This window comes from Parambassis ranga, chromosome 7 (genome assembly GCF_900634625.1).
Source record: "Parambassis ranga chromosome 7, fParRan2.1, whole genome shotgun sequence".
Taxonomy (NCBI): Eukaryota; Metazoa; Chordata; class Actinopteri; family Ambassidae; genus Parambassis; species Parambassis ranga.
Window position 1 is genome coordinate 5,468,104 of NC_041028.1, and position 24,028 is coordinate 5,492,131.

Sequence of the window (24,028 nt, forward strand, 5' to 3'; positions counted from 1 at the left end):
TTAAACACATATCAAGGTTTCTCTCAAGGCATATTTGCTTTTTATATCAATTGCACGAACCAATGTGCAAAAAATTAAACATAATAATAATATAAAGGTATATCAAAAAGGATAGGATATAGCGTAAGGCAAAGCCCCTCAAATAAAGATAATGATGTTTGCAGGTCGCTGAGGCATGTACAATGACTCTTTGCTCCCTTACAGTAACCTATTCAATCCATATAATGTTTACATTAACTTGATCCTTAAGCACCCTGACTGTTCATTTGTGACCGGCAGCACTTCAAACCCTAAAATACCAGCCAGAACCCTGTAGCGAGCAAAACACAGGAAGGAAGAATCACTAGATTACTTATTCTTAGAACTAATGAGAGATAATCAATCTGATGCAGCCAGATCTTCTACTCCATAGCTGAGCCTGGTGAGATAGTGTTGAACCATTCCATCTCTCATTATCTTACAACAGCAAAGGCGCCTTATTGCTGATAGTTTCCATACTGACCCTGAAATGTAAAATATTGTGTTGGTGCTTTTACAATAAATAAATCTAAAAAGAGCTTAATATGACAGATTGTACAGGTATTTTTGCATATGCACTATGATGTACCTGTTCATAGGCGTAGGGCCTCTGTGTCTGTGCTCCTGGACCTCCCTGGGAAGACCGGTAGGATCCATACTGTTGGCTTTGACCCTGCTGATACTGAGAATATTGTGAAGATCCTCCCTGCCCAGGACCTGTAGTGCAAAAGCAAAGTTAAGTTCGTATGTTCAGTGTGTTTACGTTTACGCCTTCATGAGCTCTTCTCTTACCATATCCCTGTGGCTGCCCGCTGTAGCCCTGCTGAGAGGAGTACTGCTGCTGGCTGAAGGGCTGCTGCTGGCCGGAGCTCTGCTGATACTGAGCCTGCTGTTGACTGTACTGAGAGTTACCTGGAGGTAGACATGGCAGCTACACTTAGATATTTACAACAGTTTTGCAAGGAAAAGTACTTAGACAAGCTGAGGTGTTACAATAATCAACTGTTACCCCCTTCGTAGTAATGCTGTGAGGACTCATCAAACGACCTGTCATAGCCTTGCTCACCATATGAGGACTGCTGATATGAGTACTCCCCGTGACCTGCAAAGAACATGATTCAACACATGCAAATATTCTCCTCTGCTAAGCCAATACCCACTGACATGCGGAGGAGAAAGTATTATTTGCAGATTGCAACCGAAAACATTTTCAAAGCTTCAAACTTCAACGTTAAGCATAAATAAACACCCTGGAGGAAGATTGCACTCTCTCCTTAACACACTACTAATGCACTCTCTGAAATCTGAAATTTCGGCACACCAAAGGGGGACAGTATGGACACAGACACACTGGCAGGAAACAGAATTGAGACTAATGTAAGACTTTTGCATTTTGTTTCAATACTTTTTTTGTCTCCCACAATAAGAGAGGGTTGGAGAAAGCAGCAGTAAATCTGTCTGAGGCATGTGAGCAAAAAAGGAAATGGCATGACCCTGCAATGTGGGGTTTGTGTGTTTGAGAGCTGTGTGTATGAAGTTTATGGATGTGCATGATTACCATCAGGGTAATACTGCTGGTTTATGGGCTCGCTGGAGCTCTGAGTGTGTCCATACTGCTCTGCGTAGAACTCGTCTTGTCCCATGTACTGCTGTGCAGATCCTGCAAGACAGGCGACACCACGAATGGTTAAACAGCTGATTGGACCAATTGGTGCTGAATTGGACACTTAAGGGGGTGTGGCGCTCATAACAAATAGTTATATATAGATAAATATGGAAATGTTGTTAAGAGGTTGTGTTTAAGGACTTTCTGCAGGTTGGTATAATAATAATATTAAAATGAAGGAAAGATTTCTGTGCCAACCTGATCAATACAAATTAAAGTGAAGAAATTACAGTCAATAATTTCATGGAAAATCGACATAAATAGTAGAGAAAACAGAATCCGATCTCTGCTTGTTGGTGGTGGTGTGCAGAAACTCCAGATTCCACTTCTTCCCCTTTTCTTTGAATATTGCCTAAAAACATTAGCAGAACCAAAACTCACAAAGACCAGTCTGAGCTCTTTTTTTTTCAAACCACAAATACCATCAAAAAAAGCATTTGTATTGTCTTAATTTGTGCACTTATAACACAAGTTATATGACCAACCAGTCATAACAAACAGGTAGATGCTGAAGATCAGGTCACTCTGCTTAACGATGGACACAACAATTGATGGGATACTAATGATTCTATCTGAAAATCCAGCATCTAACCCAGTCATACGAGGATAATATGCAGAGGAGGACTGGAATTAGTATCCCACTTGCCATCTAAGTTTTTACGTGCCAACTCTACACCCTTCAAAAGACACAACAAGACAGAGCACAGCTATTATTAGGCACATGCTGACATAGCAAGTTAAGCAATTTACAGGGACAAAAACCTAATGTGACACAAGTGATACATCTCCAGCCTGCCTCTTAAAGTTGCAGAGACAACTGCAGATAATTGTTATCATCACTCTGACTTTATGAGCTTTGATGAATATATAAATACTTAGAACGTTTCACAGAACCTTAAAAGGAATCCAAAACCAACTCCTACCAAGACACACACACGCACTTATCGAGGTCGCACTCAAACACAAACTGCCTAAACCACGTGCCAAACCAAAGTCTCACCACCTACCTTGCTGGGAGGAGCGGTAGGATCCCATTGGCCTCTGGGACATCATGCTGTTTCCTTGGCTGCCCTGAGCCATCATACCCATGGCCTGCTGTCCCTGATAGTGTTGGCCTCCAGCCTGGGCCGAGGAGTAGTGTGAAGTGGCAGATTGTTGATGCATCATTGAGACTAAAGGCGGGATTTTTTGGAAGGAAAGATCTTATAGGTTAATAATGCAGAGATAAACCCAATATTAGCAGCATTTGAGGCTGGTACAAAATAATAAAAATATAAGTAAACTAATACACAAATGCAGAAGGAGGTCCATGGCAATTGGGGCATGGGGAAAAGGCAAAACAAAAGGGAGTCTGTAGCAGTCAGGAGTCTCTCAAAGAAAAATCACTTTGAAGAGATGCTTTCAAAATGCTGCTCTGAAGTATAAATGCAAACAGAAGCCAGAGCAGTCAGTGCATAAACATAGGGACAATCAATAGGCATGGACATCCAGGGAAAGAAGGGCTGCATCTCAGGGTCAGGGTTAGTAGAAGTTAAACCTAGAGCAGAAGGAAGTGCGGAGGAGGAAGGACACCCTTTTTGATGAACTGAATGTGTTTGGTTATGAATTACTTCAATGTGCACTGAGTGCATATAAGCAGCTGTTTTAAGCACGTTCAGCTCAGAATATACTGTAGGGATTTAATGTACTAAAGTGTTCCTGCCCACAAAAAACTGATGTTTTCTGTGACCTGTCCTATACCTGGCTCACCTTGGTTGCACTGCATGTTGATGTTGCTGCGGGAGGAGGAGGAGGAGGAGGACGTGGAGGAAGTAGAGGAAGAGCCATAACCAGGCCCAGGGCCCTGGATCATGCTGCTCTGAGAGGAGGGCGCAGTGTGGCTGTAGCCGGAGACCGAGCTACCATAGCTGCTGGCTGGAAGGCTGAGGGATGTGGAGAGAATTGCCGACTGCACCTGACCAGACTGCTGCTGATGCTGCTGCTGCTGCTGCATGGGGGCATGGCTGGGGCCTGACGACACACACGTATAGTCAGAGCAGCTAAGCACATCTTCCTCAGTGGTGCCATTTCATGTTAATCATGGTTCCACATTCAGTTCATCTTTACAGGACGCTTACATGGCTGCACAATGGTTAAGATGTGTGTAATAATAAGAACAAACAAAAGCAAAAGTGGAAATAGCTGCAAATAAATCTGAATGTTCATCAGCAGAACATAAAACTACCAATACTTGCAGGCAGTGAAGAAGAGAGGCAGTGTGGCAGACGAGACATGGTACTGTATCTGCAGACAAACATGCATCAAAGTCAGATGAGCACACAAGACAAGGGACAAACAAATGGAGCCATGTTCACATACAAGGTCTGCATGGAAATAATGTTTACATCTGCAAACTAACTAATCTTATTGGTAGTTAACGCTCACCATTACTCATCTGGCTCTGCATCAGTGATGTGGGGGGCAGTCCAGGTGCCATACTGTCATTGAGGTTGCTTTGCACATGTCCACCACTCTGGCCCATCCCTCCAGGACCCATTGACATATTAGGTGTGGGAGGCTAAAAATAAAGAGACGTGTTAAGAGATTCCAGAATCACACATAAATGGGTCATCTGTCTTGCATGATCAGCACAGTATAATGAGCGGGAGATTAATAAGTCTGTGGCCTGAGTTTGAAGATGAATTATACAGCTCATGTTTCATGCAGGTGTTCTTGACTCTTTGAGTGATTATGCACAAGGTTTGAAATTTTTTTGATTATTTTTTTTATTATCTTTACAGCTGCTGCCAAGCATACAATGACTAGCAAGGCGCGCCACAGGCTAGGGTGAAGTGTCTTGCCCAAGACTGTAGGGACAACAGTGGCTAGGGAGGAGTTGTATTTCTGTGTCAGGCTGCTGAAAGTTAGCTGCTTTTAGAGCTCATCACCCAAGGAGTTTCTTTGAAAACATGGCGGCAACATTAGAGGGCATTTAAGCTTTCACCAGTTCTGGGAGGACACTATCAAGATCCATGATATAATTTTGATAGACTGACAGTTACTAAAAGTAAACTCTCAGAAACCTGGATATCTCCCAAGACTCTGGAACATGTCCAGGCAGTTATGGACAACAAACTCCAAATGCATTGTTAAGTCGTTGCTGTGTTTGGAAACTCATTAAGAAGCAGATTTGGCACATCAAGTAGAAACTTAGACTGTCTAGGGGCTCGCCTATTAACATGAAGTGGCCTGTCAGAGTACTATATCATCTCCAAGGTGAGAAAGATGCTCAGTGGCTATTTTTACAGTGATGATGACGACTCTGGCATGAGTACCAAATGCTGGACTGTGTGTATAAATGTACGATTGAATGATGATATTGCTGAACAATAATGTGCCATAAATAATCTAAACTTTACTCCTCCTGGCACAGGCCATAAACCTACATAGTATACACACATATGTTTTCAGTGCATGGTTTGACATTAAAGATGATTTATGTTTGATGTTACTGACTACAAACTACAAACCAGACTCACCGCAGGTAGTAGCGACTGCATGTTCTGATTTGAATCAGCTATTGTGGCTAAGTAAACAAGATTTCTGTGCAGGATTTGCTGATACCTGTTAATAAGAGAACATTTGAGACCATCAGTCAGCCATTTTGACATACAGTAACATTTAGAAGGCAGAAAGAAAATACTTACTGTGTGCATTCAGCTGTTTTGCCTTTGCTTTGGTAATCCATTATACATTGTATTAGATGGTGATTTTCATCCAGCATCTTCAGGAGTAAAAAAATAAAAAATGAAAAATAAAAAATCAGTTCAGGGCATCTCCTGACACAGTGCAATAATTCCACTGAAAGTCATTAAAGACACTGCTGTCCTGGATTCCCAAAACTTCAACTATCAGTGGAATATTTTTCTGGGTCACTTTTTTTTTTCTAATGGAGCAAATTGAAGATGTCTCTATTTCAATCAATCCATCCCACCTTGTCATGCCTTTCTCAGTACATTCCATATATGTATATTCCATATAGTCCAAGAAAGCGGATGTAGGCTACATAATGAACACATACAGACCTCTGTACTGCCGTCACCTAAACAATGGTATTATTCTTTAAAGTCCCAACATCTAAAGCTGATTTCTATTTCCTAAAGTAAAATGTTATCATCCGCGGGAATCAGCGGGGACGGCAGCATCATACGCCGGGACGCAGCCGGTGTTCAGCTGGTGTTCAGCTGATAAAGCGACATCATTTCACCGTGGTGGCTTTGTTTGCTTCGCACCTTCAGTTAACGGGAACGTTACAAAACCAGTTGCCATTTCTTTGATATTTACGACAGGCTACTTTCCCTGCACTGGAGGAGCGCCTCACTCACTCTCTCTCTCTCTCTCTCACACACACACACACACACACTCCCATCCATGTCAAAATACAGCTTTAAACACGACGCTTTAAGATTTGTTTTACCTTTTGGATCGTCTGCTGTGTCACCTCGCCTTTACTTCTGGGGCGAGCCGATGAAAACGCCACCGACATTTTGTCATATGGGAAATAAAAGCGCTCCTTTTATTCTAATATTTATTATCCTGAGCGCAGCCCTCTATTTGGTTAGGCTAGTTTCTCCATTGCTGGGGAAAGGGGGTGTTGTGCCAATGGCACGTCTTCGGCATCGGGGAAAAAATATATATATATTGTGTTTATCTGAATAAAATTAATAAAAAAAATTTGCTGAAAATATCTTCATTGTCTGCCTGCAAATACTGACACAGACAAGCGCCAGTTAGATAACAGGGGAAGATCCCTCTCCCTCATTGTTTGGTATGACCCAGACAGTGAGTAGCCTACCACTTTCCCCTCGATGTAGACGGAGTCTCCTTTGATTGATAAGAGCCAATCAGTCTACATTGTGTAGGCTGCCCATTGCGCCAAACCTCTGAGGCGCAATTGTTACAAAACTCGTTTTTTAAAAAAAACTTGCATGATTCCAGTCAGTATTCATATTTGTTAAGGTAGCACCTGACATCCCCTGATGTAAATCAAGGATGTTTGCAGTTCTAAACAAGCAACACATACATTTTGCTTGTTATATTTACATACTGTACATTTAGAATTTGATTCTTTAGGGTTTGCAGAAAATGGAAACATGTCTGATCCTTGTAATTATAATCATCTAAATTCCATACTGTGCTTTGCACAATTTAAGATCCTTTCACCTCTACAATATGGGAATAAGATGGCCTCAGAGGAGAATACAAATGCATTAGCAGTAACCATTTTATTCCCTTCACTTGTTGCTTGCCAAAAAAAGGCTAGACACATTAGTTCAATACACATTTGTTTAGTTCATTTTATGATTGCATCATATCATGCAACTTGTGTTAAATAAATGCACAAATAAGAATACTCTCTCAAAAGGCAAAGCCAGGCTGTAAGGGTTGAAAATCTTCCTTAGAAAACAAAAGTAGAAACTTAAAGATATCTCAAAATAAAAGAAATGTTGTCTATATTCAAAATAAAGTCAGATTTCAAAAGGGACAAACTTTACAGTCCTGGCAATTTGAAGGCAAAATAAGTACCATAGGGAGGGGGGAAACCAAAAAAAACTCATACAAGACCAATAAAGGTGCCTCTGATCACTGTAGCTGATAACAGTCCCATAAAGAAAAAAAAGGAAAGCCAACAGTGCCTTGGTATCCACCTCTGACCCTCACAGCTGTCCATTCCTAGTTCTGTGAGAAGGCACAGTCTGAGCTGCACCACGTCCTCTCCGTCCAGCATATCCACCTCTGAAGCCTTGACCCCTCAGGAAGCGTCCAGGGACCCCAAAAGTCTCCAGATTACGTTTCCGCTCCTCTGCCCACGACAGTCTGAAACCATCACACAAAGGATTTGTAGGTTTAATCTGTAGCTGCGCTATAAAAAAAAAAAACACAAGGACGAAAAGATTTCTAAATCACCTCAAACTACTATCAGAGGAGATGTTGTCAAAGAAAGACTTTGCTTTGTCGTAGTAGCATTTGGGTCCAAAGTGATCATCCTCAGCAGTCGAAAGCAACAGCTCCTTTTCTTTTTCTTCTACCTCATATTTTCTATCTGCAAATAAGAGATTTTAACCTGAGGTTATTCCAATGTCCTGCAGCCAGTAATTCTTATGAACTCTTATGAACAGACTGGTTGGTGATTTGGTTAAGAGAACACAGCTGTTATCTTAACCAATCTGTATCCACTGTCACTGATAACTTACCTTCCGCATTTCTCTTGTGCTGCAGCTTCCTTTCTAGTTCCTCCTTAATAAATTGTGCATTTGAGGAATCAAAGTCAAAGTCTGTGTCAAACTTCAGGGTAGGAGATGGAACAGTAGCCACCATCAACTGGCCTCTACTGCGGTTCCTGCGCCTCCGGGTCCCTGAGGTTAACAAAAACGCACTTTACATTAGGATTCTTCAATTTATTTACAGCTACGAAACTTCTATGGTAAATACGTACCCTGCCGTCTTCTTTGTGGTGGCCTATTTTCCTGATTCTGCTGCTGAGCCTCCTGCTGAGAGGTGATCACACCTGGGCCTGACTTCACTTAAAATGAACCACAACATATATACAGTCACTTTTATTTGATTGTATATTAAAAACATTACCATGTAGAATCCCATCAATCTGTGGTACAAATAATCATTCACTTTTATAAGATTTTATTACCTCTCATCGTTGCAGCTCTGTTGGTGGCTCCAGTGGCCCTTCTGGTCTGGGAACTCTCTCCTCTGGTCATCTGGGGCCTCCTCCTGTCCCACCGCTGTGGGTCCTGTTCCTGTGATACAGCCAATCCTCTCAGCCTGGATCTGTCTGCCTGGAGGGTTTGAACAGCCTTCTCCACCATAGGGGCCCTTCTCACATGCACACCCGGGAGTACAGGCCCTGCATAAACACACAGTGCTGTAGTTTGTAAACAGGCCATTTAAAGTCAGTCTTATGTTAATAGATTTGTGCTCACCGAGGCCAAGGGCTGCAGCATACTGTTGATTAAGGAGAGAGCTGGCAGCAAGCTGGTTGTAGGCAGACATCCTCAGGGGACTGAATGGTCCGGGAGTGGAATACATGCCCGAAGAGCCCGCACTGGAGGACTGGAGAGGAAATATTAAAACAATACTTATGTTGCCTACATAACTACACCCATATCTGCATGCCGTGTGAGCCATGCAGTGCTTGGCTACCTGTATAATAGCAGGATCTGGGGGTAGGCCATGGTGAGATCCTGGTGGTTCACACAGTGTGATATCCTTAATGTCGCTTCCCCGGAAAGTGATGTACTCGTAGACGTCATCCTTGGGTGGTGTGGGTCTGTCAGTGGGTCGCCCCTCCGTTCCAAAACACTTAACTAGTTGAAAGAAAATGTTTCACTTCTTTCTTAGATTAAAAAACAAAACAGATGCCACCATGCATATGCCACTCACCTCTGGCCAGCACCACTGTGGAGTTAATTTTATCAATTGTGTACAAAATCCCTTCATAACGATTCTGGGCTTTTGAAATCAGACCTATTTTACACCCAATGTATGGCTTTGCTGAAGCCATGGCTGGAGAACACACAGAAAAGATGATATAAAGTTGCACAAATATTCACATCACATGGCACCATTTCAGGCCGCGAACCGGAAACTATTTATCAGCGTCCGCAGGTGAGTTAAAACCACGCCCACTGATTGGAGCTTAACTCACCTGGCAGTGAGGCTGTAATCAGTATGTCCACTCTCAGGTTTGACATGCAGGTAGCATCAATACTTTGTGAGCGCTGAGGCCTACGAGGGTTGAGGTCTTAGCGAGCAGGGCAAAAAAAATCCACGGAAATGACTCCGGTGCATGTGCGCCCGCAAAGATCTAGTATTACAGTGTCGTTTCTTGGTTGTATTTCGGGAGGAGTGAGTGGTCCTGTTTCTTATAAACGATCTTTTATGAACAAGGAAGCATATTTGTGCTAATGTCAACAAACTGGACAGGCAGCAGAATGCAGTGGTGTGATAGATAGGGTTGCTGGCTAATCATCTGATGATGAAATCTAAAAAAGAGAGGAAAAATAACACTAGGCTATATCCTTCCGTGAGTGTAATATTGTGGAGTAAATGTGAACTAATTACTCATTTTCTTTCCGGGTGGATGACGGATTTTGGACTATACTTAATAAGACAGGTATTAATGAATAAAAAAATAAATACAAAAAAGCAACATAAAATACATAAAACTGATCATAGGCCTATATATCAAAGATGCACTAAGAAGCTGTGGTGACACAAATTCACTTTTGTAAATGTGAATTATGTTAACTGTACGTTTTGTCAAAATGACAACTTTTCCGGACTGATGAGCAGCAGGAACTGTTAGTATGAAGTCCCCATGTCCCCTTAAAACATACCACTTCCACAAATAGTTACATGTTGAACAGATTCAGTCTAACTGGATGAAGACATGTCCCTTAACTTCTGAATAATCTGCATTGCGTTCCTGCTTAAATAGGCCGAAGGAAGAATCTGGACCACAGGGCCATTGGATGCTCTTTAATGCAGACAGAATGTCTGTGCAATCACTAGAAAGAGAACAGAAATCTGTAACATGCAGCCTTCAATACACCTGGGTCATCACTCTCCTGTTAGTAAGGGGACACATGGCAGACCCTTTAACACTTTCCATATTTCAGAATTTACACTTGAAAGACACGGCTGCTGCCATGAAACAAAACCCTAGTTGCTACTATGTTTTATACAGAACAAAATAAAGGCTAAACTAAGACCGTAAAACAAGTAAAACATAGGTCTACCACATCTCAGCCAGCAAAGCGCAGGCAAAGTAATGAGTGCTGGACAGCAACAAAGGTTGTAAAACACTGTCATCAGCATAAAATACAAATTTGCATCTGACACATTTAGACCCAGAACTTTGATATAAATAATACCAAATACAAAACCCTGCAGCACCCCCTTGTGGACAGAAACACATTCACAACAAGGACTATCATAGGCCTAAAGCAGAGGTGAATTAAGGTGGCCAGAGCAGGCCATCCCACACAGTGATGTGTTGACATGAACCTCAGAGAAGCATGTTTTACTAAAAACAACAGCCTCTGAGGTAGGAAGAAGGGATAGGGATTTTTTAGTCTTTGTTAAGTCAATTTAGGAGTTACATGTAGCTACAAAGATAGAGCACTCTGAGCATTTTAATCATACCACACAGACATTAGAAATTGGTGAGTTAAATCTCAGATAGATAGAAACAGATTTTAGTTAGTAAATAAATGTGTCCTTATTAAGGAATGAGGTAGTCTGTCTATTTGGATCAATAACTAGTATCTTTCACTTAGATATTGCTCATAAATCTACTCACAGCGCACACAGTTTTCACTCAGTACTGGTATACTTGTGGGGGGGGACACCTTCTGTGGGTGGGTGGTGAAAAAAAGTATATTAGTAAATTATGAAATATAATATAATAATATGAAGTAATTGCAAATTCCTGTGGATTTCAACAGGTTGTTAAACACCTATTTTACCTACAGAAGTAAACACTTAAGCTTATTGACTTCCTCCACTGGCCCTACATGATGGCCCTGCCTCTGGCTCACTCTCAGTATCGACCTCAGATATAGATGGAGATGGATTGTGCATTACTTTTCAATTAACAACCAATATAAGTGAGCTTTAATCATCAATGAAATAACATCAGCATATTTTGATTTAACACAGTGGTCTTCTCATCATCTGAGTTTCAAAAAGTTGTTGGACCATGAACCAAACTCTGCTTAATGCATAATACTGAAACACTAAAAATACTAACTTACAAAAAAAATCCATGTCTTTATTTTTACTTGCTTATAAAACTACTTAACTCACAACAAACCTTGTGGATGTGTTTATAATGATGTACTGCCTTATCTGCTACATCAGTGTTTCCCTGTTCATATAATGCACCACTGTGTCCTGAAGGTCCATTATTTTTATTTTACTCTTGCTGATAAGAATATGAGCAGGTGGCTATGTGCACTGGCTCGGCGAGGCTGACGCTAGCAGCCTAACAGAAGCGAACCTGGCCTCATTACAATATGGGTTAATGATGAAAACAACTCTTAACTTTGCGTGTCTTTGTTAGGAATTCTTCTCATGTCCATTGTGTGGGGAGGGAGCACGGGCCATTTTAAAATGTGTGTGTGTGTGTGTGGGGGCGCCTATGATCGCACGGTTATTTTAAGGTGATATGTGCACACATATTTAACAAAAAATATATTTCATGAAAAATAAGCTCACCAACATCTGGCTGCGGTTACTGGGTAAAGTGAGACATTTATCTGACGGGCTGTGAGGTCTGGATGGGTGCTGATTTGCAAATTATGCCGCATTCGAAACACAGCAGGCGTTTTAAAAAGCGACTCCAAACACAAGGAAATCATGCTGTTGCATTATTTAAGCTAAAAACAGTCATCTGACACTGAAACTCCAGACCTGAACGTGTCGGGAATGCACCGTATATACCACCTAAAATAGCGATAACCACTTAGAACGAACGCCTGTAGTTTACCATAGTTAATTACATGAGAAATATCTCCTAAAAGATATAATGAAACTGCTTTAAGCAGACTTCAGAGGTCTGTTTACCGCACTGACAGCGGAGCCACCGCGACCCTCTGTTCGCGGCCATATTTGCAAAGACGTCATGTGACTAAGAGCGACCATTTGTGCCAATCTTTATTTTCCTGCAGGGACCAATCACAGCACCGGACGAAGCCGCGTCACCGACAGTACATCCAATCGGCGCATGCGTCTCACGAGCGAGCGTAGCTGGGCAAAGATGGCGGCGGGCTCCGATTTGCTGGATGATGTTTTCTTCAGTAAAGAGGTGGACGAAAAAGTAGTTAGTGGTCTTCTCGGGTCCCTGGAGTGCAAGCCAACAGGCGCAGGTTACGTTAATGCATCGGCTAGGGTTCAGTCTGCAGTAAATCACGTCGCCAGCTCAGCTGTAGGGAGTAAATTCAGTGTTATGGACAGCAATATGGTACTTTCACAACAAGAGCTTGCTAAAGCAGGTAAGATAGCTGCGTACTCCGGTTAGCTAACGTTAGCTAATTTTGGTCACGTTGTTCAACTGATTGTAGCTAACTTGCCTTCACTTGTGTGATTTCCGAAACTAATGTGAGACCGGAGAGTTGCTCGACACCCCTCCTGTTTTCATGTGTTTCCGCTGCTGTAGGGGCAGAAGTGCAAGGAGGTGTCAGTAACAGTACGGAGTCCCACGATTCAAGTATGGATGGGACAGCCGGGATTACATCGGCGGCAGCCGCTGAAAGTCAGCCCAAGCCGGGGGCAGCTAGTGGAGTTGTTACAGTAGTGTCAGATGCAACACCTACTGTTGGGAAACCTGGAACGACTGGTGTTCAAACTTTGAATGGAAGTGCTGTGGTGATGAACTGTCATATCACCGGAGGCGGACCTGCTGACAGCCACGACGCACAGCCCACTGTCACGCTTGTCAACAATGGACCTGTTTCTGTGAGCAAGGGAAGCACAGCGGTTTTGTCTGGAACACCAAGTACTATAATAAGGACTACTTTAAGTGCGCAAAATGCTGTGACTTCATCTGTTATTTCTTCTCAGTCCTCTGTGAAAACTGTTCCCACGGTCACACTAGTGAGGCCACCTATGCAAACTAATACTTCGCAAAGCGCAGGCAATCCAGCCGCCGTTTTAACATCACCAGCCGTCAGTGTTACCAGCACGGCTGGCTCTCTTGTCAGCAAAACAGTACTGCACACTTTGGCGTCAACTGTGACGACAGCGACCGTAAGAAGTCCGACTGTTGTGCAAAACTTGAGGACTCCAATACCTTCAACAAACACTCCTCCTGGTGGAGTACGCGCTATTGCTCCACAGATGTTGGCTCCTCGACTCACTCAACCTCAACAAAACACCCCAAATATCCAAAATATTCAGCTCCCGCCAGGTAATTTAATGTTACATTTAGTTAGCACCATTTGCAAAGTATTTTTATCCTATCAGTGTGTAAGTGTATGTCTCTTCTACTCTGTACCATGCTGTTCAATTTATGTAGAAACCTGTTAGGCTTAACATGTCTTTATAAATGGTCTGAGATACAGGAATTGATTGTCTTTTTAGTCTATTGACAACAGATTAGAAGAAGACATTGTTTCTATTATTGAGGTCAGCTAGCCAACATGTTCCTACTGTAGTGTATCAGAGTAGGATTCCATTGCAATCTATTGATTCTTATTACTTTGTTTTGTCTGCGACAATTACCCACTGTTCTGATATCAACTGCTTAGAGAAGATTGAAGCAAGGCGTCTGGACTTGTAGAGTTTTCTAGAAGACGTTTCGCTGCTCATCCAAGCAGCTTCATCAGTTCTAACTGTTTGGTGGGGAAACATGGTTTATAATATAATCATCATCATCATCATCATCATCATCATCATATAAACCATGTTTCCCCACCAAACAGTTAGAACTGATGAAGCTGCTTGGATGAGCAGCGAAACGTCTTCTAGAAAACTCTACAAGTCCAGACGCCTTGCTTCAATCTTCTCTACGTATGATGACCTGGATGACAGAATCTTCATCAACATGATATCAACTGCTGTTTACTGTGTATTCCTGAGTATCCAATATGTGGGGGTCTGTGGTTCCTTAACTGTCACTGTAAATTTTACCCTGAGAGTTTTTGAATTTGCCTTTAGATTATTTAAGAGATTATTCCAGATTTTAATCTAAAAGCTGTATGAATTGTTTGGATGTTGTTACACAAAAAACTCTGTGTCAAACTAATCAGACCACAACATAAACATGGAATCATAGTTGTTATACAGTACTGTAATAATTAATTAGGACAGAAAAGTATTGATGTTTGACATTTAACCCCTCTGGACATTTGCTATATGCAGGCATGGTTTTGGTTCGCAGTGAAAGTGGGCAGCTGCTGATGATTCACCAGCAGACTTTGGCCCAGATGCAAGCTCAGTCGCAGTCACAGAGTGCCATGACACCACGACCTGCAGCCCCCACCAGCACTCCACCTGTCCAGATCACTTCTCTGCAGGTACAGGACTAATGAGCACATGGACACACAGGAAAATTTGACCCGTTTCTGATAAGTAGTGATGCATAAATCTCATACAGCAGTGGATCAGAATCTTTGTGGATGCTGACCCAATTTAGCAGCTGAGTTAACAGCTGGATGTGACGGATGATGTTTTTGTTTTAACATCTTCACTTATTGTTTTAAGTGAGCATTAGCCTTAAAATGAGATGACCAAAATCTTAAGTGCAGATGCAGAAAAAAGCACGAACAGCAAAAGGGTTGTTAGGATTATATAGTGCATAGTGCCATTGTTAAAAAGGAAAATAATTAGGTTGTTCCACCACTGCCCAGTTTGTAGAGTATAATATTGTATAATATGCTGTTCTTGCAGGCTCCAGGTGCATCACTCCTGGCTCGTCCAGTAACTCCCACCACTATAATTAAACAAGGTTCCACAGCCCAGACCACTGTGACAGCCACCACCACGCTGCAGAGGCCTCCTGTACTGCAGGTAACTCTCACTTTACAGTCCATTTGGGATATTTAACTACCAGAGCCTCAAATGCCATTAAAAGGTGTTAGGGAAATCTGTAAGTTACAAAGAATTGTGACTATTAAGTGACTGAGTCCCTTTACGCCAAACCTGGATTTTACCAACAATAAACTCTCTGTTCTACTGAATGACTAGGTTAACCATTTCCTTTTTATAGAGCATGCCACATTATGCTTTAAGAGAAGTCCATTGCCTTAATTGTACCTCAGTATTTTCACCTGTCACTGCATTAATTAGTGCATAGTTACTTTTTACGACTCTCTGACTTTAATGGCGTTTACATCATAATAGCCTCTTGACATCCTGACCTCACTTTCCCCCAGTCATCATTTTTACCTGAGAATTCTTTGTTCTTTTCTGAATGCTCATTGTGTCCACTAACCATATACAGTGAACCCACAAAGTGTGTTTCCATCATTGCTCAAGACATTTGATTCAGGTGTGATAGCACTGAAATAAAATGTTTTTCATAAAATGTTTGAATGCAGTTTGTGTATTTGAAGACACTTGATGTAACTTTGTTCATCATGTTTCTACTTAAAATTTACTCAAATTAGTCCTGTTATTGGGCAAAAAGCTCTGTTATAGGTTCTTAGATTTACAAAGTTAATATAAAATGTATACTCTTGGTTATAGGAGTAAATACATTTCTTTTGGACAAGTTGGAACAATTTCTTGGAAAAAAATACAGAATTCAGTTTTATTTATTATATTCGTGATCTTCTTTTGGGATGCATCAAGATTAGTTTGTTTGCAATTTGTTTTCATTTCTTCTCTGCCAGGACTGTTTGATCACGATTTGAAACCTTGCTTGTTTTATTCTTTCTGAATAATGTGAGTAGTACATGTTAAGGTTGCCATGGAAATTCTCTTAAGGGCTAATTCATTTGTAATAAACCTCATCATTTTTCATCGTCTGATTTGCAGATGACAAGGTCTTTTGTAAACTAAGATTGAAGATGAGTGTGTATCCTACACAGTACATGTCTACTATTTCCCTAGAAGAATGATACTTGGAAAACAATTGTCTCCTGTCATAGTAGAAGCTAAATGTACTGTGCCCTGGAGAAAGACATGTCAAAGCTGTTATTCTGACCTTGTCTTTTGTCTGCGACTCATCTCATGTTTATATATTCACTGACTTATATAGAACACCATCATGCTGGGAGGAACTGCCACCGCCACAGGACAGCCTCTAGGAACACCCACAACAGTGCAGCCTGGATCTGCAGCCACACCTGTAGCGCAAAGAGTGGGGCCCCTTGCAGCCACTGCAACCGCTAATACTCCAACAGCTGTCACAGCTGTAAGAGAAAAGTGCTAAACAAAAATAACAAGATGTACTTCACAGATATTTAAGTGTAGGGTGTATTTCTGGTTTTGTAAACAAAGCTATAACAAATAATGTTATATTTATGTGCTTGCAGGAAACTCTGGAGAATGTGAAAAAGTGTAGAAACTTTCTGTCCACGCTTATCAAGCTGGCTTCCAGTGGAAAGCAGTCCTCTGAGACTACAGCTAACGTAAAGGAGCTGGTCAAGAACTTGTTGGTATGTCTCTTTTTCTCTTTCACCTGTCTCTCTTCTAATTTTGTTTATGTGTTATACAGTGGTGTGAAAAATGTGCCCCTTTCGTGATTTCTTATTTTTTTGTTTGTTTGTCACATTTAAATGTTTCAGATCATCAAACAAAATTACACAAAATGCAGTTTTTAAATGAAGGTATGTATTATTAGGAGGAAAAAAATCAAACCTATACGGCCCTGTGTGGAAAAACTGTTCGAACAAAAATTAACAGTGGTCACATTTTTGGAAAGCTGAGTTAAATTTCTCTAGCCCCACTCGGGCCTGATTACTGCCACACCTGTTCTTAATCAAGAAATCACTTAAATAGGACGTGCCTGACAAAGTGGAGTAGACCAAAGATCCTCAAAAGCCAGAAATTATGCTGCGATCCAAGGAAATTCAGGAACAAACAAGAGACAACGTAATTAAATCAGTCAGTCTGGAAAAGGTTATAATGCCAGTGGGACACCAGTGAACCACAGTGAGAGCCATTAACCACAAATGGTGAAAAACATGGAACAGTGATGATGAACCTTCCCAGGAGCGGCCGGCCGACCAAAACTACCTCAAGAGCGCAGCGACGACTCATTCAAGAGGTCACAAATTAAAAAATCCCAAAACAACATCCACAGAACTGCAGGCCTTATTGCCTCAGTCAAGGTCAGTGTTATGACTCCACCATAAAGAGACTGGGCAAAAACGGCCTGCACAGCAAAGTTCCAAAATGAAAACCACTGCTGAGCAAAAGCAACATAGAGGCTTGTCTCAATTTTGCCAGCAGACATCTTGAAGATCTTTGAAAAAGCCATCCGTTACTGATCTCAAGCTGAAGCGCACTTGGGTTCTGGAGCAGGACAATGATCCAAAACACACAAGTCCACCTCTGAATGGCTTGACCTTAACAATGCGGTTCATGCCTGAAACCCTCCAGTGTGGCTGAATTATAACACTTCTGCAAAGATGAGTGGGCCAAAATTCTTCCACAGTGCTGTAAATGACTCATTGCCAGTTATTGCAAACACTTTATTGCAATTGTTTCCAAGGGTGGCCCAACCAGTTATTAGGATTGGGGGCAATCACTACTTCAGACAGGGCCATGTAGGTTCCCCCCTGTAATAAACACCTTCATTTAGAAACTGCATTTTGTGTTTACTTTGTTATCTTTGTCTAATATATAAATTTGTTTGATCTGAAATATTTAAGTGTGAATAACATACAAAAAATAAATCATGAGGGGGCAAACACCTCTGTCAGTGTACTTGTTTTGATACATCTCTGTGTTCATGACAGGAAGCAAAGATAGAACCTGAAGATTTCACCAGTAGGTTATACCGGGAGCTCAACTCTTCACCTCAGCCGTATCTTGTACCTTTCCTCAAGGTGAGATCAGTGACACATCAGCAGATATATAGTTAGTTACTACTGCCACACAGATTCAAAGCAGAAAATCGTCCTCCTCACATTCAACAGTTGGTCATTTATTATCAGGCAAACAGCCAAACAAACGTTCAGGCATTTGTAGCCCAAGAGCTTAGTTTGAATCTAATCTGTCCACAGCATCGTTTTCTATGACAATTCTAGCTTATTGATACATTGTCACCTCAAGATATCCACAAAATGTGTAATTTTCCCAGGAGTATGAAAACATAATGATACCTGATACCTTTTTGTGTATCTTACCATTGCCCTTACATGAATTTACATTATACTGGTTTATTATATAATTAAATAGTAATTACTACTGTATATACTGATATAATTCCATTAATTACAACCACATAGTCTGCACCAAAACATTGTTATATTAGTTTTTTCTGTTATTCTTTTAACAGACACATTTACGCCCAGCCATAATTGTATAGTTTTATAGACCTATGCATGAACCAAAGTTGCAAAATGTCATTGCAGTTATCTGCAGTTTAAACATGAACACAGTGTGCATTGTCCTCATCATAAATTTGAAACTGGTTACATCATTGTATACTTATATGAAGACAGTGCAGCTGATTTGAGTGTAAAGTGTTATGAGAGGACACATTGTGGGACTGTTTTCTCTGCAAGAATTTCAGTCTGCATGATGATAATCACATCATTTAATCTGTTAATTCAAATCAACATAACTCTGAAAAAGTTGGCTCAGTTGACTATTATTACAAATTACAATTAATTTCAAAAATATTAAAGAACACAAAGTGCTTTTATGAACTTTGTGTTAAATGGACGAAACCAAATTCTCTGCACTTTCGTTGACTGATCTATAATCTACGATCTTTCTCTTTCGGTCTGCAGAGAAGTCTCCCAGCACTGCGCCAGATGACACCAGACTCAGAGGCCTTCATCCAACAAAGCCTGCTGCCTCAGCCAAGCACTCAGCCCACTGCAGCAGCCTCCACGGCCCTCACTGCTGTGGTACTGCGACCTCCTCTCACCACCGCCATTACTACAGCCACAAGTACTGCCACGACTAAACCCACAGTCATCAGCATAACTCAGACACCTCACAGTAAACCTGGACTGGTAAATTTGCTGCGATGCCTGTATTTTAAAGCAATGTTATGAAAGTGAAGTCTTTGCACGTAAGAGTTTACTTTATACTTGTGTTTCTAATTTTATGTCCCTGAATGTTTGCAGATTGTACCGCAGCAACAGGGGACTATGGTAAGGCCACCAGTGACACTGGCTCAGTCTCCCATGGTAACGCTTAGAGGACAAACACACAGCCGCATCATAGTGGGCCAGCCACAGGTGGTCAAACAGCTGCAAACTGGTGCGTGCTCAACAAATTATTTCCTTCATTCATTTAGTTGATATATATTTTGTCAGTTAACATACAGTACTTTAAACATATATTACTTCCAATGGATATCTGCTGCCTTGTGTCAACTGTACAATTGTAGAATACAAACATTCCAATACATTTTACATGTACACTACATTCTTATGAGCAAGTAGCTAGACTGTCTTCTGTCCCTGTCTATGACCCCTAGTTCCAGCTGTGAAACAGACATTGACTCCGGGGGCCAAAGGACTACAAGTGATCGGTCAGACTTCTCTCACTATGGTTCAAAAGAACAAACTGAAAGAAGCAGGAGGAACGTTCAGGTTTGTAATTTAAATTTAATTTGCATTTCAAAAGCATTAAAGGTCCATGATTAAATAACAGGTATCTTCACTAAAATAGCAAACTTTCCATTCTTTACTACTGTGTTTAGGAAGGTTGAAAACTTTAGGACTTGTTCTGTTCTACATCAAGAGCTGCAGTTGAACACTTAAAAATGTGACGAATGAATGAGCATTCATTGCTTTTTTTCATATTTGCTATAGTTGCTTAAATGCAGGGAAGTTTGTTATTTGACAGTTAATTTAAGTTCCTTGAATTGTTTTCACAGCTACAGGCTCATTATATTAATATAAAAGTATCGAGTCTGTATGAATGTACACAAGATTATGTTGACGTTTATGTCTTCTCTCACTTTTAATTTCATGCAGGGATGATGATGATATCAATGATGTGGCCTCCATGGCAGGAGTCAACTTGTCAGAGGAGAGTGCCCGTATCTTAGCAACCAACTCTGAGATTGTTGGCATGGTGACTCGTTCCTGTAAGGACGAGGCCTTCCTCTCCACCCCTTCACTCACCCGGATTGTTCTGGAGATTGGTGAGTGAGATGTAGGCTCATGGGAAAACGTACGGCATGTTCCTCCTGTTGTCTAAATCTTTATCCACATCCGCTCTTGTTGTCACAGGTAAGAAGTTTGGTGTCAGTGAGTTGGGCACAGATGTCATCAACTTCATCTCCCATGCTACACAGCAGCGATTGCAAAACCTGCTGGAAAAAGTATCCCAGGTGGCACAGCAGAAGAACCTAACTTTCAAGGTGATAATTTTTAACAGTAATTTAAACGTGACTGTGATGCTGTTTACTTATGTTTTCTGCCTCTCTTTGTCCTTTTTTTTCTTACCACCTCCAGGAAGATGAGCGACATGAGCAGGTCAGCGATGTGCGAACTCAGCTCAAATTTTTTGAGCAGCTGGATCAGATGGAGAAGCAAAGGAAGGAAGAGCAGGAGAGAGAGATTCTGTTAAAGGCGGCTAAGGTAACAGCATTTAAACAATTACACACAGTATCAGTCACAGGAAGAGTCCTCGTAATTGCATAGAAAAGGCCAGCCAATCATCTCAGGATAGTGTCAATAATACATTTGCTTTACCTGTAATCGTCACCATGTAACAACCAGCTATGAATGAGTGAGTAAATAAACAGTCAGCTGCTTAAAATCAATAAATGAAGAGTCAGCTGCTTAAAATCAATGTATCCATCTGAAAATACTGAAATGTCCTCTACAGTCTCGTTCACGGCAAGAAGACCCTGAGCAACTACGACTCAAACAGAAGGCCAAAGAGGCAAGTATTCACTTAAAAACTGACTGTATAGATGTTTTCTTTGTGAAGCATTGTCACGATTTGTCAGTGGAATTAATCTGTGTCATTGCATTTATTCCAGATGCAGCAGCAGGAGCTGGCCCAGATCAGACAGAGAGAAGCCAACCTAACGGCTCTGGCGGCAATCGGCCCAAGGAAAAAACGGAAAATGGACTCTCCAGTGAGGGGTTCCAGTGCAGAGGTGAGAGAACAATTTCCTAAAAATCAGGGTGCTTATGAGATTTCTATTTCTCCAAAGATAAGGATGTTTTCTTACATTTTACATAAAGGTGCCTGCATAGGTTATGAAGAAATATGATGGGGAAAGAAGTTCTCAAACAAGTGGTTCAAGAACACTGATTTTTAACCATGACTGAGGCATAATAACTGGCGAACATATTGTTCAGACCTCTGTTCCTCATTTGCTAAACGAGCAGCAAATATAAGACAACAAACCCAGTTGTTTGCAGTGGTTGTAGGCTTCTCGTACTTACCTAGAGAAGAAGTCATAAGAGACTAAATCCTTTTTGTGTTTGCTGTGTTTTGCTATCAAGGGCTCAGGGTCAGGCCCCTCCCAGCCTGCAGGCTCCAGTGGAACAGGCTCCAGACAGTTTATGCGTCAGCGCATCACTAGAGTCAACCTCAGGGACCTGCTCTTCTGTCTGGAGAATGAAAGAGAGACCAGTCACTCACATCTGCTCTATAAAGGGTTCCTCAAATAGCACACACATTAAAACGATGAGTCTTGCTCAGTGGTATTAAAGGAGTTTGACCATCAAGTCAGACCTTTCCTGATGGTACTTTCGTTGAGTTCCCACTGCTGCGTCATGAGAAATCTGCCTGTAGGAAGAGACATCAGTTTTTAAACGTCTCTTCAGGCACTGGCCCTTTTGTATTTCCAGCACAGAAATGGAGCAGATAGTGAAACTTGGCCTTGATTTGGGCATGTCTCATGGCTTCAGAGACCAGTTGCACCTGACCCCATGCACTGCCTCATGCTGCACACAAGAAGAAAAAAGTCTTTTTTAAAATCTTGTCAGTGTCACTGCAGTGACATTTGTGTTGTAGCAGCAAAAGTTGTTGTTGTTCCAGACATCGCTCTGTTAATTTAAGTCCTTAACAATAATTTCTCACATTTATACTATATTTTATCAATGCCTGTGGGTTGTTTTACAGACAAATTACAGCTGTCTTGTCATCTGCTAAGTTGCCTTCTTAACAAATTAAGCCATATGGATTAGAATGTGTTGAGTAATTTTGCAAATCTGGCAGTTCTCTTCAGATTTGTAGAGAACTTTGTTGTTTTGTCGTTTGCTCTGTAATAGTTTGTCTTTTGGACACAAAAATAACTATTTATATGTCATGAGCTGGTAATGTTCAGGTGGTGGTAGAATCTCAGCATCACAGGATTTACTGGCAGTACATCCCTTTTTTATTCAGATTGTAGCATACCTACGATACAGACTGCACATACTTTTCTATCTTGACAGTCATATTTGAAAATATGGTGAAATTTTCTTCCCAGCCACCACAGAGTTACATGAATTTCCTCAATAATGGTCATATTTCAAAGCACTGAATCACAGTAAACTTCCTTTCCAATATGTCACACTTTAATTGTTACAGATATGCTGTTAAAAACTTAAATATTCCGATAGATTTGTTTTGGAGTGTAAAATGGAGACAGACACAGAAGTGTCATTCATAGTACGGTATGCAGAGAGCATTGACATTATGAAAAGTGTTTGGATTTGGCACTGTTTCTTGAACAGTGTTACAAGTTTTCAGTCTTTTATTGAAATCATGCATAGATTGAAGTAACGGGAATATTGTGAAAAATTAGTGTTATTTTATTGATGATTTTATCATGTTTATGTAGATCGAAATGCTGCTGCGGCGAAAAATACTCTTGGACAGGATGTTTACTGTGATGTAAGGGTTTTGCTTTAGTACCATTGAAAAAAAATAATTGATCATAATTTTTTACATTAAATTATTTAAAATGTGAAATATCTAGGTTATATAATTAATTTGATGAAAAGAACCCCAGTAACGTAACTTCATTGCAGTCATTTAATGATGCACACATTTCAGTACGTTTTTATATTTATGATTCATGGGGGTCATGTTGGATTAAACACAGGCATGAAATGCAGAACACGGACTGCACTTTTGATTAATTTTCTAAAACAAGTCAATCAGATAAGCATACCCACTTTGTAACTTTTTTATATTTTTAGTGCACATACTAATTTTGGTCTTTATACCTTTTGTCATTTTATGAAAAGAATGTTTATTGGCAAATTTTACTACTGTACATACCTACGTTTCCTATTTGTAGATTTATCAGTGCACAACTTTGAATTATGAAAAAATGTCTTATTTTTCTCGTATATAGAGATATGCGTGATGTAAATGAGACAAGATGCTTTCTTGCCAATATCTTGTAAATTTTGCACAGCCACTTGTTTATATGTAAATATCTGAATTTAAAAAAAAAGTTTTTAAATTGCTATTTTATAATGGATTGAAAGAGAATGATCTCTATTAAAACAAATACAACAGATTTGTTGAGTAATGTGTATCTCAATTTTCAACTGTATTCAGGTAGTTGTGCTCTGGATCTTACCAGCAGAGAATGATTAGAACCCCGGATGAGATGTTTACATGCGCCAGTTTCTTGGTTTCTGTGTGAGTACTTCAAGCAGCATATCCAAACATTGTTTACATGTGCAACTGTATACTCCG

At 40.8% G+C, this 24,028-nt stretch overlaps 3 protein-coding genes across 4 annotated transcripts; 1 reads left to right on the top strand and 2 right to left on the bottom strand.

Annotated features, from left to right (window-relative positions):
* Positions 1 to 476: 476 nt before the first annotated feature.
* On the bottom strand, positions 477 to 6,228 carry LOC114438566 (calcium-responsive transactivator-like). Of its 2 annotated transcripts, XM_028410019.1 has the most exons (11): positions 6,141 to 6,228; positions 5,371 to 5,447; positions 5,203 to 5,287; positions 4,109 to 4,241; positions 3,434 to 3,694; positions 2,692 to 2,856; positions 1,577 to 1,678; positions 1,028 to 1,120; positions 811 to 930; positions 608 to 735; positions 477 to 503 (listed from the first exon to the last, which is right to left on the bottom strand). In XM_028410019.1, exons 1-11 carry the CDS (start codon positions 6,207 to 6,209, stop codon positions 477 to 479), a joined length of 1,260 nt encoding a protein of 419 aa, XP_028265820.1. In that variant the 5' UTR covers positions 6,210 to 6,228. The 2 variants fall into 2 exon arrangements, with proteins under 2 accessions (XP_028265820.1, XP_028265821.1); XM_028410020.1 differs by lacking the exon at positions 3,434 to 3,694.
* Positions 6,229 to 7,229: 1,001 nt separating this feature from the next.
* On the bottom strand, positions 7,230 to 10,020 carry lsm14b (LSM family member 14B). The gene is made up of 9 exons (XM_028410018.1): positions 9,387 to 10,020; positions 9,122 to 9,244; positions 8,882 to 9,045; positions 8,662 to 8,791; positions 8,370 to 8,585; positions 8,160 to 8,246; positions 7,918 to 8,079; positions 7,631 to 7,766; positions 7,230 to 7,540 (listed from the first exon to the last, which is right to left on the bottom strand). Exons 1-9 carry the CDS (start codon positions 9,430 to 9,432, stop codon positions 7,381 to 7,383), a joined length of 1,224 nt encoding a protein of 407 aa, XP_028265819.1. The 5' UTR covers positions 9,433 to 10,020; the 3' UTR covers positions 7,230 to 7,380.
* Positions 10,021 to 12,467: 2,447 nt separating this feature from the next.
* On the top strand, positions 12,468 to 23,739 carry LOC114438773 (transcription initiation factor TFIID subunit 4-like). Its single transcript, XM_028410316.1, has 16 exons — positions 12,468 to 12,735; positions 12,900 to 13,649; positions 14,603 to 14,757; positions 15,131 to 15,250; positions 16,443 to 16,598; positions 16,720 to 16,842; positions 18,148 to 18,237; positions 19,147 to 19,374; positions 19,489 to 19,624; positions 19,845 to 19,959; positions 20,347 to 20,516; positions 20,605 to 20,735; positions 20,830 to 20,955; positions 21,206 to 21,262; positions 21,363 to 21,482; positions 21,835 to 23,739. Exons 1-16 carry the CDS (start codon positions 12,468 to 12,470, stop codon positions 22,000 to 22,002), a joined length of 2,913 nt encoding a protein of 970 aa, XP_028266117.1. The 3' UTR covers positions 22,003 to 23,739.
* The last annotated feature ends 289 nt before the right edge of the window (positions 23,740 to 24,028 follow it).